This window comes from Anser brachyrhynchus (genome assembly GCF_964034855.1).
Source record: "Anser brachyrhynchus genome assembly, chromosome: 1".
NCBI lineage: Eukaryota > Metazoa > Chordata > Aves > Anseriformes > Anatidae > Anser > Anser brachyrhynchus.
Genome location: NC_137694.1, coordinates 24,694,111 through 24,709,943, shown reverse-complemented (window position 1 = coordinate 24,709,943; position 15,833 = coordinate 24,694,111). Strand labels below are relative to the sequence as shown.

The 15,833-nt window shown below is 35.8% G+C and overlaps 1 protein-coding gene across 11 annotated transcripts in view; it reads left to right on the top strand.

The window, feature by feature from the left end:
• PTPRZ1 (protein tyrosine phosphatase receptor type Z1) overlaps positions 1–15,833 on the top strand; it is a 140,270-nt gene that overhangs the window by 109,294 nt on the left and 15,143 nt on the right. For 7 of the 11 annotated variants that reach the window (XM_080575629.1, XM_080575628.1, XM_080575624.1 and 4 more), the window contains 6 exons: positions 6,660–6,751; positions 10,020–10,105; positions 12,353–12,373; positions 12,537–12,633; positions 14,358–14,440; positions 15,190–15,324. In XM_080575629.1, the coding sequence (XP_080431755.1) occupies positions 6,660–6,751; positions 10,020–10,105; positions 12,353–12,373; positions 12,537–12,633; positions 14,358–14,440; positions 15,190–15,324 (514 nt within the window). The remainder of the gene's footprint in view (positions 1–6,659; positions 6,752–10,019; positions 10,106–12,352; positions 12,374–12,536; positions 12,634–14,357; positions 14,441–15,189; positions 15,325–15,833) is intronic. The other 4 variants (XM_080575630.1, XM_080575627.1, XM_080575625.1 and 1 more) reach the window with 1 other exon arrangement.

Here is a 15,833-nt window from a genome sequence, read left to right as displayed (position 1 = left end):
AGGGTAGTTATCAATTTAAGACAAGAATCTATGGTCCTCAACAGGACCATATGAATAAGTAATTGATAAAGGAATGTAGGAGCATGCTGTAGCTGGCATTGTATGCAAGATAGAAATGGGATAGCTTGTAAATATTTTAAAATCACTTCTGGGTAGCTTTTATCATGTTCAGTGATTCAAGATGTTTCCTATGTGCACATTTGCTCAGGTTCCCTCACGGACATGTTTCTCTGTGACTTGATAAATTGATAATAAGAAAAAAAACGGTTAGGCTAAAGAGAAGTGATAGATATACAAGAAATCCAGAAAAGATAACCACTGAGGGCAAAAGACTGTGTCTATTCTGTGAAACAAGGTGGACCAGAATTTTTCTCCAGTCCTGTGGCCAGCTGGCATGGCACAGGTTACTTCTGTACAGCCAAGTCTCTTCTTTCACTGGGGGACAAATAAGGTGGATGCATTCAGATCACCTACCAGGGATGGTCTCTAGGTCTAACCCCAAACTGTGTCAAGCATTGTGTGGAATAATGCAAGTTGGCCTAAGCTACAAGCATACCAGGAATCTTGTTAGCAATGTGACAGTATGTGGCAATGCTCAAGCATTTGACTCTTCTTCGTTGGCTGCAGATAAAGCCAGAGATTCTTCCTAGGGGCAGGGAGGGCTGTCACAGGCTTTCAAAATCCATGTACAACCCTAACCCTTTCCTGAGAATGTGGCTTGCCAAGAAGGAAATGTCATGGACCAGAAGTGATAAATATAAGTTACAAAAATGTCTTGTCTTGGAGACTCCTGCTGATTTGTGATTGCTAGGGACCTGATCCCTTCACTGCTTGTGTAGTACTAACACATAATCTAGCAGCAAGGAACAGGACCTTGATCTTCCAGGAGCTGTACAAACAAGGGGGGAGGTAGGATCAAACATCTCACAAAAGATTCCAGAGCTTGTTTCTTCTTTTTCTATCCCCTACCCAATCCTGCTTAATCTAAAGCATATGAAAGTGGTGAAGAACCAGGAACTAAACCCTAGACTGCCCTCTCTCAACTCCGGACTACTGTAACCCTTAGGCTATGGTGTCAGGATTGTGATCTCTGACTTTGCTTCTCGTCTCCTGACTCTGGTTTTCTATATGTCCAGCAGGCCATGTCCAGCATGTGGACAGAATACATCCACCCTCAATGGACTAGGCTTAAAAAATTGAGTTGGAGCTTCCTTCATTCCAGGAAAGCATGCTAACAAGTCAGCCAGCCTTAAAGACACTTTTAAACAGGGAATGTCAGAAAGATTTATTCTTCTTTTCAAAGAAACAGTTAATTACAGGAAGAATTGCACAACTCATTTCTTGGTTTATGTCTAGTTGGATAACTATATTCTCCATCACAGCATTTCCAGCTAACTACTTTTATATTGAGAACCTTTTCCTGTCTTTCATGTTACACAACATGAACATTTATACTCATCTTCTGAATGGTTTCAACCTTGAGCCTAAATATTATTTCAAATCTGTTCAATTTGCCAGGGAACACCAACCATTTTAAGACCCAGATTGTACAGTGCAGTTTTAGTAATCCTACATGTGTTACAGGCTTGTTTTTGTCAAATAACATTGTGTTCATTTCGTATTCTTTCTCTGGGAATGAACAATTCTGTAACATAGGTCTTTCAAAATAAAGCAAAAATCCCGTTAGCAGTAATATCTTCTTGAAGCTGAATTTAATCTTTCCTGTATTTCTTGTGTACTACAAAATAAAATATGGAGCTCTTTTTTTGTTAATCCTTGAGAAAATTTTCTTGGGCTTTATGATAACACTAGTAACATGTTTCTTGTTTCAGAGGAATGGAACACAAATAGTATGTATTGTGGGTAGGATTTTGTGGCCCTCTTTCAATGGTGCCAAGACCCTCATCTCTTTTTAAAGTGTGAAAAATCTTAATCATAACATTAACTTTATTGCTATGTAGCTATAAGCATTTTTATGGTTAGGCTTAGCTGATTTTGAAATAATTTATGTAAGCGGTCAGTATTTCTTTCTATAGTGTATTTTTTACTTATTTCTCTTTTATAGGAGCCAGTAAAGTTAATTAAAAAGCTTAGGTTTGCAAGAAGGTATTCTATATTCTTTTGGCAAAAGTGTTCTGAAGAAAAAAAAAATGTCTTATAATCTGGCTGGATATTTGATTGAACAGTGTCACCATCAGCTCCTGATTTGCATGTAGAAAAGGTATAACCTTTAAAAAAAATAAAAAAGCAAATAGAGTCTACCAAGAGCATCAAATTCCAGCTTTTCAAGGTTAAAAAATAAAAAATAAAAAATAAAATTATTTTGTTCTTCACTCAAATGACATGTATCAGTAAAATAATTCTGTACCATCTGTTGTTTGGGTTTTGTTTTATTTGTTGTTTTTGTTTTTTACATGAAATTGTTAATCAGCACTTGAGGAAATTCCCCAATCTCTTCACTATCTCATTAGGCAGAATTTCAATCTTTCTGTGATAAAATACTCATTTCTCTGACAGTGATAAAAACTTTAATGATAACACTGTCTAAAGAACATCTAAATGCCAGTAGGGAAATGCACAGTTTTGAATTATTATAGTATTCTGCATCAAACTTTTTGTAATTCATGCAGTTTCCAAGCAATGTCATTCTCCTTTCATTTCTCCAGAATGATTAAGATTACAGTGGAATAAATAAGGAGAATCTTTTGCCTGTTTAATGGCCTTCTCTTCCAGGTCACCTTTTTTTGATAACTCTGGAGAGAATTTTCCACCCAAACCTAAAGTCTATCTACCCCTCTTGGTACCTATCTACTTGATTGAGTCCTTGCACACTATGCAGCATGGATATTTGAATCTCCACACTCTGTTTTCCTCATTTCTGGATAGCTTTATCATTCCCATTTTGTTGAATTAACCTTATCTATTAAGGTGACTCAAACTGAAAGTTTCTCTGTGCTGACATATACTGGAAATTTATGTGTATATGTAATCTTTTGGAACATTTCGTAGTATTGATCAATGAAAATGAACCTGATTAAATGATTTATAGGAAAAAATGTCAGTCTATTTGTGCAAATCAGTTTTTATAATGGTTAACATAAGAAGAGCTTAGAAAACAGTAAAATGGTAATAGATGTCAGTGGGAATTGTACCATTCAATATTCTTTTTCAACAAACACATATGAATCTCAGTAAGAGACTAGCTCTAATAATGTGAACAGTGAACTGCTAATGCAGTTCCAGCTACATTTTTATCTTTAGAGATACTGAATATCAGCTGGCTGTCATGAAGCCTCCTAGAAGCTGCATGACAGCAGTGCTTCAGAAATTGCCAGCCCAAAGACAGGCAACTTCCTGAGCAATCATTTAAATTTTAACTTTCCTCTTCTATCCTGTATCTCTGAAACACAGCTACCAAAGAATGTTCATTTTCTTATCTATCATTTGAACTGATGCCTTGAATCCCATGTGCAGTTTTTGGAAAAAGAGTTGAGAACCCTCTGTAGGGATAGTTAAGTTTGCATATGTGGAAACATTAAAAACAGATTTAAACTTACAAAGGTCGTATTCACCCATCCATGAAAGAGAATGGATGCTCAACTGTGCAACATCAAATCATAAATAAAAGCGTTAATATAATTTGAAAAATAAAATTTCAGCTGACAAGCCTTTAAAATGAATTGGGCCCATTTAAAAATGGCATCATCGGAATCACTCGATTCACTGAGAAACCATTTAAATATCCTTTGGATCCACCAGATCTTCAAACAATTAGAACCATTTAAAAATAAATTCTAATAAGTATTTGAGAATACCCATTGACAGATACCCTGTGAGAACAAAAGGCCCTGACATTCTTAGAGAAAGAAGTAACCATGCCCCTAAGACCATTTTGGGTGAGCAGTGGGTGTGTGGACCCATCCAGTCCCAGATGCCTTTCTTTAGAAGTTCAGCTCCTTCCTTGGCCTAAACAAGCAGTGAGCACCCTACACACCCTCCCTGTCCAGGGGTGAAGTAGGCAGCACACACCCTCACCTAAGGTCCAGAAGCCCACATGCCAAAAAAATGAAGTCCTCTGCAGTCTGAGATGCAGTCTTCTTCCAAGCAGTTCACACTGAAACATTCACTCAGATCTAGCATCTCTCCTGTTAAACCAAAGAGCTGCTGCTTCATGGCTTCCTGTACAGATACAGACACTCTAATTAATTCAATGTTTTAGCACTATCTCAGATATAAAGTGTTTGTTCGAAGAAGTGCAGTGTCTAAATTACAAATTACAGTTTTAGGTTGAAGATCTAAATGCTGTGATGAAAGGTGTAAATTAAATAATCAGGTTAGCATTGAGTGATGGGACCTTTGTCTGGAAGTTTGAAATAGTCGTCACTTTTTTCATTAACAACAAGTAATAATTAACGAGACATGGTTATTAACATTAGGTTTAGTCATAAAGGCTTTCACTGCTGATGCAGAAGCAGATGGAGCGCCTATTTATGAGTCTTATTGCAGGTTAAGTCAACTGCTATGAATTTGTCTCCCAAATGTGCTAAGGGTGTAATTTATTTTCAGCCACAATTAACTTGTTAGAGATTAAAGATACAGTGGCTCAGTGAAGGATAGTGATTGGATAGCATATTATGAGGACATTTTAATCACTGCTTTAGATGTGAAAACCATTACGCTAATTAAATTCTGTTTAGTTCAATAATTTCTCAGGCAAAGAGATGCCAAATCTCTTCAGCATTACTCCATAAAGTTCATGTATGATCATTGTTCATAAGCTGTAAGCATAAGGGGGAGGACAATTTTTGGGTTTTAGTCCTTTAGCTGGTTGGCATGTTTGGTTGGTTGATGCTATTTTTAATAAACATTGAACACCAACTTTCTCAGTGCCCAGCAGACAGTACCAGATTTCCAAAAGTGTTTAGTGACTTGAAGTACTTTGATATTCCTGCCTCCCACAGTCATTTTGCACACAGGTATGAGACTGACTCGAGTACTATGCTAGCATTGAGAGCCTCTCTCACTTCGGCAGCCACTAGCTCCATGGGGTGCAAATGTAAGAGCCAGTTTAAAAATTAGAAAGGTGTTTCCAAGCCCATCCTGAATATGTTCTTGATCTACAGCCAAAATTGCCATTTCTAAGTAAAGTTAAGTACATAATGGGTAGTCTTACTCCAGGCATGTCATGGAAAATCACAAGCACTTCAGTGGCCATCACAAATGTGCTTTTAGGCGATTCTAGTCAGACTCCAAATTTAATTGTCATGTAAACTATTTTGCATGCCACGATTCTCTTCTTATGTAGCTCTCTACTTTTTTCTTGTGTTTTAATAGAATTTATATTGTATACAAAGACAGAAAATTCCCAGCACATTCCATGAGTATGTGCATGTTTCCCAGAGTCTTAGTTGAAATAAGGTTACCAAAATCTTTATGATCTACGTGAATGGTTATGGAAAGAATGACAGCATCCAGATATTCCCTATCTATTACTCAAAGAAGACTCAAAACTTCTGTGTGATTATAACAATTATATGAGGAGTTCTATTAGTGCAGTGATACTCATTTACAGGAACAATGCCAAATTAGAATTTAAAATAGCAGTGAGTACAGAAAATAGAAAAAGATCATACAATAGCTCCAGCCAACAGCTTTCAAAAAGTAGAATCTTGTAAATACAAAGTGAGATTAATATTTCCCTGATGCACATATTTCTTTTTAAATTTAATGATTATTGAATAATATTTCAAATAGATTAAGTGACCCAGAGTAAAGATTGTTATTAGCATGTCTAATCATATGGAGATTTTTTAATTAAGGAGGCTTTGCAATGCTTACAGCAGGAGTTGGTTATTCAGTCCCTTGAATAGCTCAGACTCTTAACAGATGCTATTCTTATTATCCTCACATCTGGATTACAGCACAGATACAAATAACATTGTGGGTCGTAGCAAAGGTTGATTCCATTTGTATTCATCCTTCAGTGTTTTTCAACAAAGCTAGCATCTCCTGGAGTCATAAATTCCCCTGCGTTTGTCTGTCAACTTCAGGAAGTCCTCCTTGGTTAAGGTGTCCCTCAGTGTTGTGACAACAACATTATGAAAAAATTGTTTAACAAAGTCACAGTAGCCCAGAGCTTCCATTTTGTCTGCTACGAATCGTGTTGCCTCCGACTGCATTTCCATGTCTGCAGTTGGCTCTATCGATGAATTACCAGAGCTGATCTCATACATTGCTCCATCTTCAGGCTAGCATAATCACATGAAAGAGAATGGTAATTATGTGTGCAAATTTGGATAAGCAAGGAAGACAATGGCATTTTTTATACTTGAAGTTGTTGTGCAGCATCTACAGTAGCTCCTGATGCAGAGTTCCTCTTTCAGCTTTCACTATGTCTGATGTCTGCTCTATCTTCTGCCTCTTGTATAGGTAAAGATGCATGAACTACATATTGTGTTGAGTTAATGAAGTATCTTCAAGCTGTATACATAATTTGGGGTATATTGGGGGAATATTTATATAATAACAGTTACATTTGACACTCCATGAGAACTGTTTTTCAAAACCATGATTTTGTATCTTGACTAAATGATGCCAGAATTCCAAAAGGTTTTAGGCAATGTTTTGTGTTTGCAATATTTATGTTTCTTCTCCTCTAGGAAATGTTTCCAGACTGCTCACTTTTATTTAGAAGATAATACATCACCCCGAGTGATTTCTGCTCCCCCAGCTCCAGTCTTCCCAGTCTCAGGTATTTTTTGTCAACTGTCCTGTGGATTGGTGTTAACTATTGGAAGGTGCTGCCTTGTATGTGTCTCTGTGAATTCTTCACTTGTACCCACTTGTACTAATGAACGCAGGTGCACTTGGTGGAGGCAGAGGTTAGTGTTGCTAGTATTCTTTCCTGTAGCACAGATGAGAAATATCCTCACCTTACAGAGCAGTCACAGGGAGATGCTGTGTCTTCTAGCCAGTGTCACCCACATTTGAGCTACGCTAAGCAGCTCTAGTTTACTGTCACAAAGCAGAGGATTACCCCAGCAACACGCTCTGCTGCATGTCTTCCTTTAATAGATCACCTATGTATACAACACAACCTTTACTTTTTGACTGTGTGATCCAGATATGCCTCATCTATCTGCATTTCATTAACAATTGCAATGTTTCCTTTAACTCTAATTGATATATTTTATTGGCATGTTTTTTACCAGTAAAATTCTCTGTGAACCTCTCTTAAAAATGATAGCAAGTACTGAATATAATCAGCACTTTCTCTTTCCATATCCACTATAGTTTTTTGGAGAAGCTTTTTTTTCTGTCCTCAAAGTGTATCAGAGGAGCACGTGCAGCCCTTCTTGCTCTTTCAGACTGGGTAGAATAAAAAGTGAGTTAAATAGATTAATTCTGCAGCAGACCCCAAGTCACTTTTTCACAAATGAGAAAAATATACCTTATTCCACAAAGAATACTTTTGCAAATTTTGCAGTTATGCAGGGGAATGGTTACCCTCGGAATGAGTAAGGGAAGGAGAATCAGCCCTTGTATAGATAACTAGTAAACACATTTAATTAAATAAACCCCAGACACTAGGCTCTGTTGTCACTGAATTGTAGGCATCTTTAAATGCCTCTTGCGTTGATTGCTATTGTTAGGAGACAGATAACCTTTTTCTAAATGGTTAATAGGCAGGCATATAGCTTGATTTCAGAAAACATGTAATTATATGTGAATGTCAAGTGGCAATCATTACAGGAAATTTCAGCTCTTATTCTCTATCATTAACTGTATTGCAGTACAACTGTATAATTTTCTTGCAATTTTTCCTGACCAGCTCACCTCAGGGAGATAGTGTTTTCCATTGTCATAAGACAGAATTGCACTTACAGTTATTTGAGTGCTTAAAATATGTGTTTTGATGCTGGACATTTTACTTCTGAAATACTGATAAATATTAAAGAGAAAAGTGGTTTTTTAAGTGACTAACAGATATGTAAAATATTCTATGGAGAAAACTCCAGCACTGAAAAAAAAATATTTTTGCTTTATTTTGTGTACAACAGATGTCAAGTGAGCAGGTTTTGTGTTTTCTATCACACATGTTTCAGTAGTGTAATTTTACAATTGAGACTAACTGTCATATAATATTGGCAAAGAACGTAGACCAGGAAGAGCATTTTGTAACTGCTTATTTATAGACTTATTTTTTTTATTATAACTATGTCTAAAAGCACACTCCACAGATCTTGTTTTATATTAAGTTTTCCTTTTGTGGAGTTTCATTGGCAAAAATTGAAGATCTGCAGTTATTCTGAAAAAATGCCTTGGCACTTCACAGTATAATTCAAAGATCTATTAAGCACAAATGAGTGAAAGAGCAATATTAGGAGCTGATATCAACATTCAGTTAGCTTCAAGGGATACCTACTATACTCCTGAAGTCAGAATTTATTGAATTAGGAGATTAACGCTGGCCAGGAAATAAAATAGTAATAACACCAAGCCTGAGATCTCTTTCTCCCTTTCTGTCCTCACTCTTAGGGTCATCCACCTTCCCTTCTGGTTTTGTGTTTGCATATGATTAGAATAAACACTTTATGCCAGGTTTCATCTCTGAAGTGTGAAGATAGTGTTACACATTTGTTCAGCTTCTCTTAGGCTTGACTGGATAAATTCACTTTTTGTATGCAGATCCATTCACGTAAGTAGAAGACCAGATGGATCTCAATACGAATCAACAAATTCTTGGTAACCGAAAGCTAAAATTATTAGGTGGCCCAACTGCTAAACATCTGTTGATGTAAATATCAAGTTTTCGATCAATGTTTTTGATGTTTCTTCCTCATATGAAACAGTGCTGGACTTACATATTGTGAAATAAACATATTTTTAATCCATGAAAGATGTTCCAATAAATAAATAAATAAACAAAATTGGTATTCTTCAGAGCCAAAACTAGCTAAAATAATGTTGTCCTTTAACAGGTAATTAACAGAACAGATGACTTTGTTTACCTAGCATATTTGCAGGAAAGAATAGATTAAAGGTCCCAAAGGTTTTCAACATGATCCCTAATGAATGTTCTACACGAGTGTTTTTCTGTATTTGTATGAAGAAAGAAGGAGATGTACTGAAGTATAAACATCTGATGAAAAATTCAGACTCAGTATTTTGACCCATGAGTAACATGAGTCACATTTGTTGGTTGAAAATGTAGATGTTTCATTTGTGGGTATTCAGAAAATCTTAAATCTTTCACTTACAACATGAAGTATGAAGCCTGATGTAAGAATTTGCAGTCAATACTCCAGGATCAGACATAAAATTATATCAATAGGTAATCATAGAATCATGGGTAGAATGGGGGAAAATTCCTGCTGGAAAAACTCACATGCAGTAAAAAATTTGAATTGGTTGTTGTTTCCTTTGGATGCTAATGCAAACATGCAACACATCAGTTAAAATTATACTACTCACATAATGCTGCGTTAATTTAGTAGGTTAGGAACAACATGGCTAGTTCATGTACTGTATCAGAGTCCCAGTGCAACACTGATCAACATAAGGCATCCAGACTCCTCTGCCTGATCATTCTTTCTGTACCAGTATTATTCAGAATTCTGGTCCTACCTTCTCCGTTTGAACATCTGTTAACAAACTGCTAAACCTGCCAGTTCCCCTTCACTTTTCAGTCAAGTTGAGTCAACTGAGAGCTCTTCACGCAAGCTCAGCATTTGCAGAATCAGCACCTTTATTTTGGGAGCTTAAAGCCAGAGCAAGACCTAGCTGAGCATTTTCCCTATCTTCCCTCAGAACAGCCATTTAGAAATGTATAAGTGTTTGAGAATGGTTTTAGAAATGTTAACAGTGTTTTTATTTCTATGGGAAGCTGTATATCCAAGGTTCATGCCAAAATTTTATTTCAGGATGTTGTGTGGATTGCCTACATATGAACTTCTTTATATGTTACTCTGGCTTTTTATTCTTCATAAATATATTTTTTGTCTTTTCCCACCTCTAAGATGATGTTGGAGCAATTCCAATAAAGCATTTTCCAAAACATGTTGCAGATTTACATGCAAGTAATGGTTTTTCTGAAGAATTTGAGGTATGGCTCTATGATGTCATCTTTCTTAGCACATACAGATAATGTTAAGTTTAAGTGCCTGGGGGAAAAAAAAATGGCATTTTTTCTGACTTGGGGACCAATTTCATAAACACATTTAAATATGAGTTTTGTAAGCCCAGGAATGACTGTTCACACCTAGAGGCTAGGGAGATTTACAAAAGCTAGCAGGACTGGGATGCAGACAGGGATGTTCATTGCTGTGATAAAACACTAAATAGTTATGTGAATAATCTGTGCAAAAATAATGTATTCTATATGGTTTAACGGATATAGATGTAGATTTAAAGCTTTTCCAGCACTAATGCCAATTGAATTTTGCAGAAGCTACATACATTTACTTGTTCCATTTACAAAGAAAAAAATATGGAAGTAATAATGAATACACGTGACAAGACTCCTGATTAACAGGGGAGATAATGTAGAGTCTTCATATGTGGTAGTGAAAGCTTTACAATTACTTTCATACAATATATGGTTCGTGTCATATATTTCAAAACTTTGAACCATATTGTCATCATATAATGTTACTATCACCATATGTAATTAATTCATGCAAAACTTCATTGTTTTTCACATTCATATGCATTACAAGTCATTTAAAGATAGATAAGTTCTAATTTAAGTCACTTATCAAAGAAACAGTATAAAACATTATAAACCGTAATTAAAGTTGTGCTATTAAAGCTCTTGACAAGTGTTCTCTAATAAATCAAAGAGTTGTGAAGGAAGCATTTTTTTAATTGATCTCTATTAATTTAAAACTATTTTAATATTCCTGCTGCAAAAACAATATTGAAAGTAAAGAAATTCATAGTTTTGCGTATTTGGGTGTTGCTTCTGTTTCCCCATTTGATGTGTTGTTACCCAATAGACCAAAAACTCGATGTGGTTCACCTAACTTTATTCATAAATATTTCTTCTCTAATTCATTAAACATTCAGAATATCCATCCAATTGTTGGGCTGAATTTGTAAATACTTGTGAATGTCCAGTGCTTGTTTATATGTTACATTAAGCATGTGCATACGCACTGACAGAAATGGGCTCCACATAGACCAGCTGCTAATAAAAGCAAATGTTGAAAGACTGTGTGTAAATGCAATGGTAACAATGTCCTTTAGTGCTAGTGAGAAAACCAATGAAGAAATCACATTGTTCATGATCTTCTTTTCCTAAATTACTGCAGTGATCCAAATACCACATAGGTCATACCAAATACCAAGTTCCTCATTGAGCATACACCATCTACATTTTTTCATTCTTGTTTTAATTAGAACAAAAAAATCAGTATCATCATTTCTTGGAGATCCTTTTTGGATTACCAGCTACCCCAGAATTAGTCTCCTGGCCTTTTCTCTACTGATAAATAACACAGAAAATACAGAAGAATTTAAATCTAGACATTACAGTCAGCATATATTTGGAGATGAGTGCACAGGGGTGGTTGAGTTTTTTAGGTATGTTACTATAAAAAAACTCATATTTAAAATATAATTTTCAGACTGGTAACCACTCTTCATATATATATTTAAATAGCTGAAGGTGAAGATGATTAATATTGAAATAAATGCTAGAAAGTGTTGGGTAATATTATAGTACTTTTAGTCATGACAACTCATTTCCAATGTTGGCCTTATAAATGCTTGAGTTTCCTGTCAGTTAACATAATCAAAGAAATAATAATTTATAAACTTTCTGCCTGTCTTCTCAAGCCTGTCTCCTGCAGGCAATCTTCATAAAAAGATTGGATTCATTGAGAAACCGCTGTCAGACAGAGGGTTGTACTGCCATCCCATGAAGTTTTCTGAGTGGCATGCTGCCATGTTCCAGTGGCGGCTTCACAACTGAATACAAAGAGAGCAAAAGGGTTCAACAGAGAAACTAATGCAGTTATAAGGACCAATAAGAAATCCTATGAACAGTTAAATATGTAGACATAACGTCAGAGATGTTGCTCATGTATGTAGCTTTCACAGGCATAAGGTCTAATGTTAAATTTAAAGATAGGAAAGCAGATACCAATATTTTAACAGGAAAATTGCTTCTTGTGTCTTTTAAGAGTTACATCAAAATATTCAGCTTTGTTGTTAGTATGGAGATATATATTGCATGACCATAATTGTCTTCCATATAATAACTGTAATTTATATAAACTCTTTTATCCATTTGTTCTGTGCTGTGGAATTTGATTTTTTTTACTTTTTTTTGCATCCATTCCCTCATTAGACACTGAAAGAGTTTTATCAGGTAAGGAATTATTTCACTGCATTTTTTTCTAGCAATGAAGTAGTTGTAAAATATCATAGATGACTGGGTATAAGGTTGTGGTTTTTTTCTTGCTGACTTACTGTATTTTAAGAAATTTTATATACCTTAATGCTTATTAAAGTACGATGCACATTTTTTTCAGGAAATCCAGAGCTGTACTGTAGATCTAGGTATTACATCAGACAGCTCTAATCACCCTGACAACAAGAATAAGAATCGATATATAAACATTGTTGCTTGTAAGTAAATGCATCACTTGATGTTTTGTTTAAGAAACAATTATAGACAAGTATAGACATATCAGTTACGAGAGGAAGACAAAAACAAACAAACAAACAAACAAACAAGCCCTCTATACTGAAAACTCTGGATACTGTTCAGCAAAATGCCTGGAGAGGATTAGTGTGATATTTCACTTCTCTTCAAGTTAGTCCTCTGGCATCCTGCTGCTGTGCTGAGCACTTGTTAGCAAGACATATTTGTTTCTTCTGTGATGACCCAAAGGGAGTTGGGAGATTTCACTGTAATACCATTTTAAAGCCAAAGGAGTTATGTTTTGATTGCCAAAATTAATCCATCTTTGATCTGCAATAATGATGATATGTCCTCTCCTGGAGCTTCACAATCCCTGGATGTATTTGCTGACATACATAAACATAAATGTACTGGTTTTATGTTGTATTGTGCCCATCCACAATGTAATAGATCAGTTTCATTGGCCAAGACATGTCTTCCCCTTGCTTTGCTTCACTATGACAGACTTTTCTTCTCTGAAATGCATCTATTCAGTTTGGTTAATCTCTCTTTGAAACCATTGCCTCTAGGCTCTTGATCATTTTGGTGGTTTAATATATTTTTCTTAATTCTCTATAATATTTCATCTTTGTTCTGATAACAATAACCTCTGAATTAAATATATATTCAACAATCAGTGATGTTAGAGCTTTATAGAAAAAGAGACAGAATCAACCCATTTGGCAAGAGGCAATGTAGACTCTACATCAGTTGCAAGAAATTCCATTCCACCTGGCTGAAGATACCTCTAGAGGAAAGCCACAGGTTTTCCTCTGCCACTCTGTATGTTGATATCTGATCATACAAAAGTTGCCAACCCAGGGCCAGGGACTTTGTTATCACAGGGCAGCACTCAAGCAGCTTAGTAACAAGTAACTCTTAACTCAAGTAACTAGGATTGTCATGTGGAACTGAATCAAGTCTCTAGTCCATATAACCAATGAAGGCTAAAGAAAGCTTCGGCTCACCCTGAGGTAGCCAGTTGCTGTCTGGATTACCAGAGCTGAGGCTCTTCAGCTGACCAGCTCTCCAAGCTCCCATTACTCTCTAGGCTCCAGACTCTGCTGTCTTTAATTTGGAATGAATGTGCCTAAACACCAGTGCCTAAATTGTTTGGGACATCTCAGGGCAGCCAGGATGCTGTGCAGACATGCCCCTCAGTATCCTTGTACAGTGGATACACAGTAGACATTCTTGGATACCTGATTTTTTTTCCCCACTATATTATACTGAAAAGTTATGACAAGGCCACTTTACGCTGTCATCCTTTTCATTCATTTTCAATAGGACTGTTTTTCACAAGGGCCTCAGGTTTTAATCAGTTGCACAATGTTCAGCTTCCAAGGACTTCAAAAAGACCATAACTTTTTTCTAGGGATAGTTGATCATAGTTCATGCTTGCTTTTAAAAGATACTGTAATTTACTTCTGAAATAGATTTCTGTATATCTGAATCCTTGGATTCATTAATTTATTTTTCTGTGAACTAGAATTTTGTATCTGATTCATATCTAAGCACAGGGTGTTTGTATATGTGGTTGTCCCTGTATTACTTGTATGTATTGAAAAAATCCATTTTTCAATTTCTTATAGAAATCTAAAGAATTCTTATGGAAAGATTATGATTCTTGGAGGAAACTATGCTTATTTTCTCCCTTGTCTTATTGCAGATGATCATACTAGGGTTAAACTAGCACAGCTTACAGAAAAGGATGGAAAACTGACTGATTACATTAATGCCAACTATGTTGATGTAAGTGCCTTTTTCTACTTTTTCTATCTGCCAGCCCATTCATCTGTCAGCCTATTCTGTAAATAGTGATTTGTGGAGGTGAATAGACAATTAAAAAAAAAAAAAGCATCATAATATCACTTAAAAAAAAATCCTTTAATGTTAAACATACAAACTTAAAGTGCAGGTAAAACCCCAATTGTTTCTCAAATCCATCTTGATATTGTAGCAGCTGCAGCTTAGTGAAGAGCTTTATGAAACTAAAAAAATGTTCTGTCACATCTGAGTCATTTCAGAAGCATTTCACATCTGAATGTTTATTCTTTCATACATTTTTGTATGTGGCTAATTCTTCTGTCTGAGATAATCTCATGAGAGGAAGATGCCAGTTGGTTGTGAGCCTCACCGAGGTACCATTTATTCAGTTTTCGCTACCCAGTAATTTACATGCGAATGATCTTGATTCATTTCTTAAACCACTATCATAACAGATGTCTCATAATCACTATCATGTCAACATTCTGCCAGAACATGGGCATTTGAATATATATCCCATTTGTTGGAATGATAAACATTGACATAACAGTTCCATTCATATGTCATTTGGTACCACAGGCTTTCTGTGATTTGGATAATTATAAATTCAAAAGTACTTAAATGCTTTTGAGATTCTTTAAAAATAGATACGTAAAATGTCATGTACTCCTCCCAACCTCCTTTTTCTTGTGGTCTCTGATTTGGTAAGTGTCATTTGTTATATTTCAATTTAGGGCTACAACAAGCCAAAAGCCTACATTGCAGCTCAAGGGCCACTAAAATCAACAGCAGAAGATTTCTGGAGAATGATATGGGAACATAACGTAGAAGTTATTGTGATGATAACTAATCTCGTTGAGAAAGGAAGGGTATGAGTACCTTTGTTTCCTATTTCTCTCTCTGATGTTGATAGATCTACCTCTAGCAGGCTCCTTTCTCTCTTTCAAAAATGTTTTAGATTTTTTTTTTTGAGCAAAAATCAATAATTTGTAGTAGTTGTTTATATTAGGCTTGGCTATAGAAGTGTAAAGATAAGGATTTGTATTATGAAACTAAAGAAAACATTTAAATTCAATTGTCAACAACTGATGTCATGAAAATAGAATAATGTTATAACTACAAAAAATTGTCTTCTACTGAAAAAAGACTTCTTGTCTGTATTTAGGAGTGGACTGAATGTGAGCCTTGGAACACACTCTGCTAAGAGTCCACTCTGTCATTCTCTTTCCCAGGGGTGCCCCTGGAAAGGAGAAGGCTATAGCTCAGGTGAATTTTTCTGGACACTGAGTGGCTACTTCCTGTCACTGTCCCATGGGACCTACAGTTCCTGTCTTATCACAGGACCAGATACACATTTGTCCAGGGAGACAACATGAGG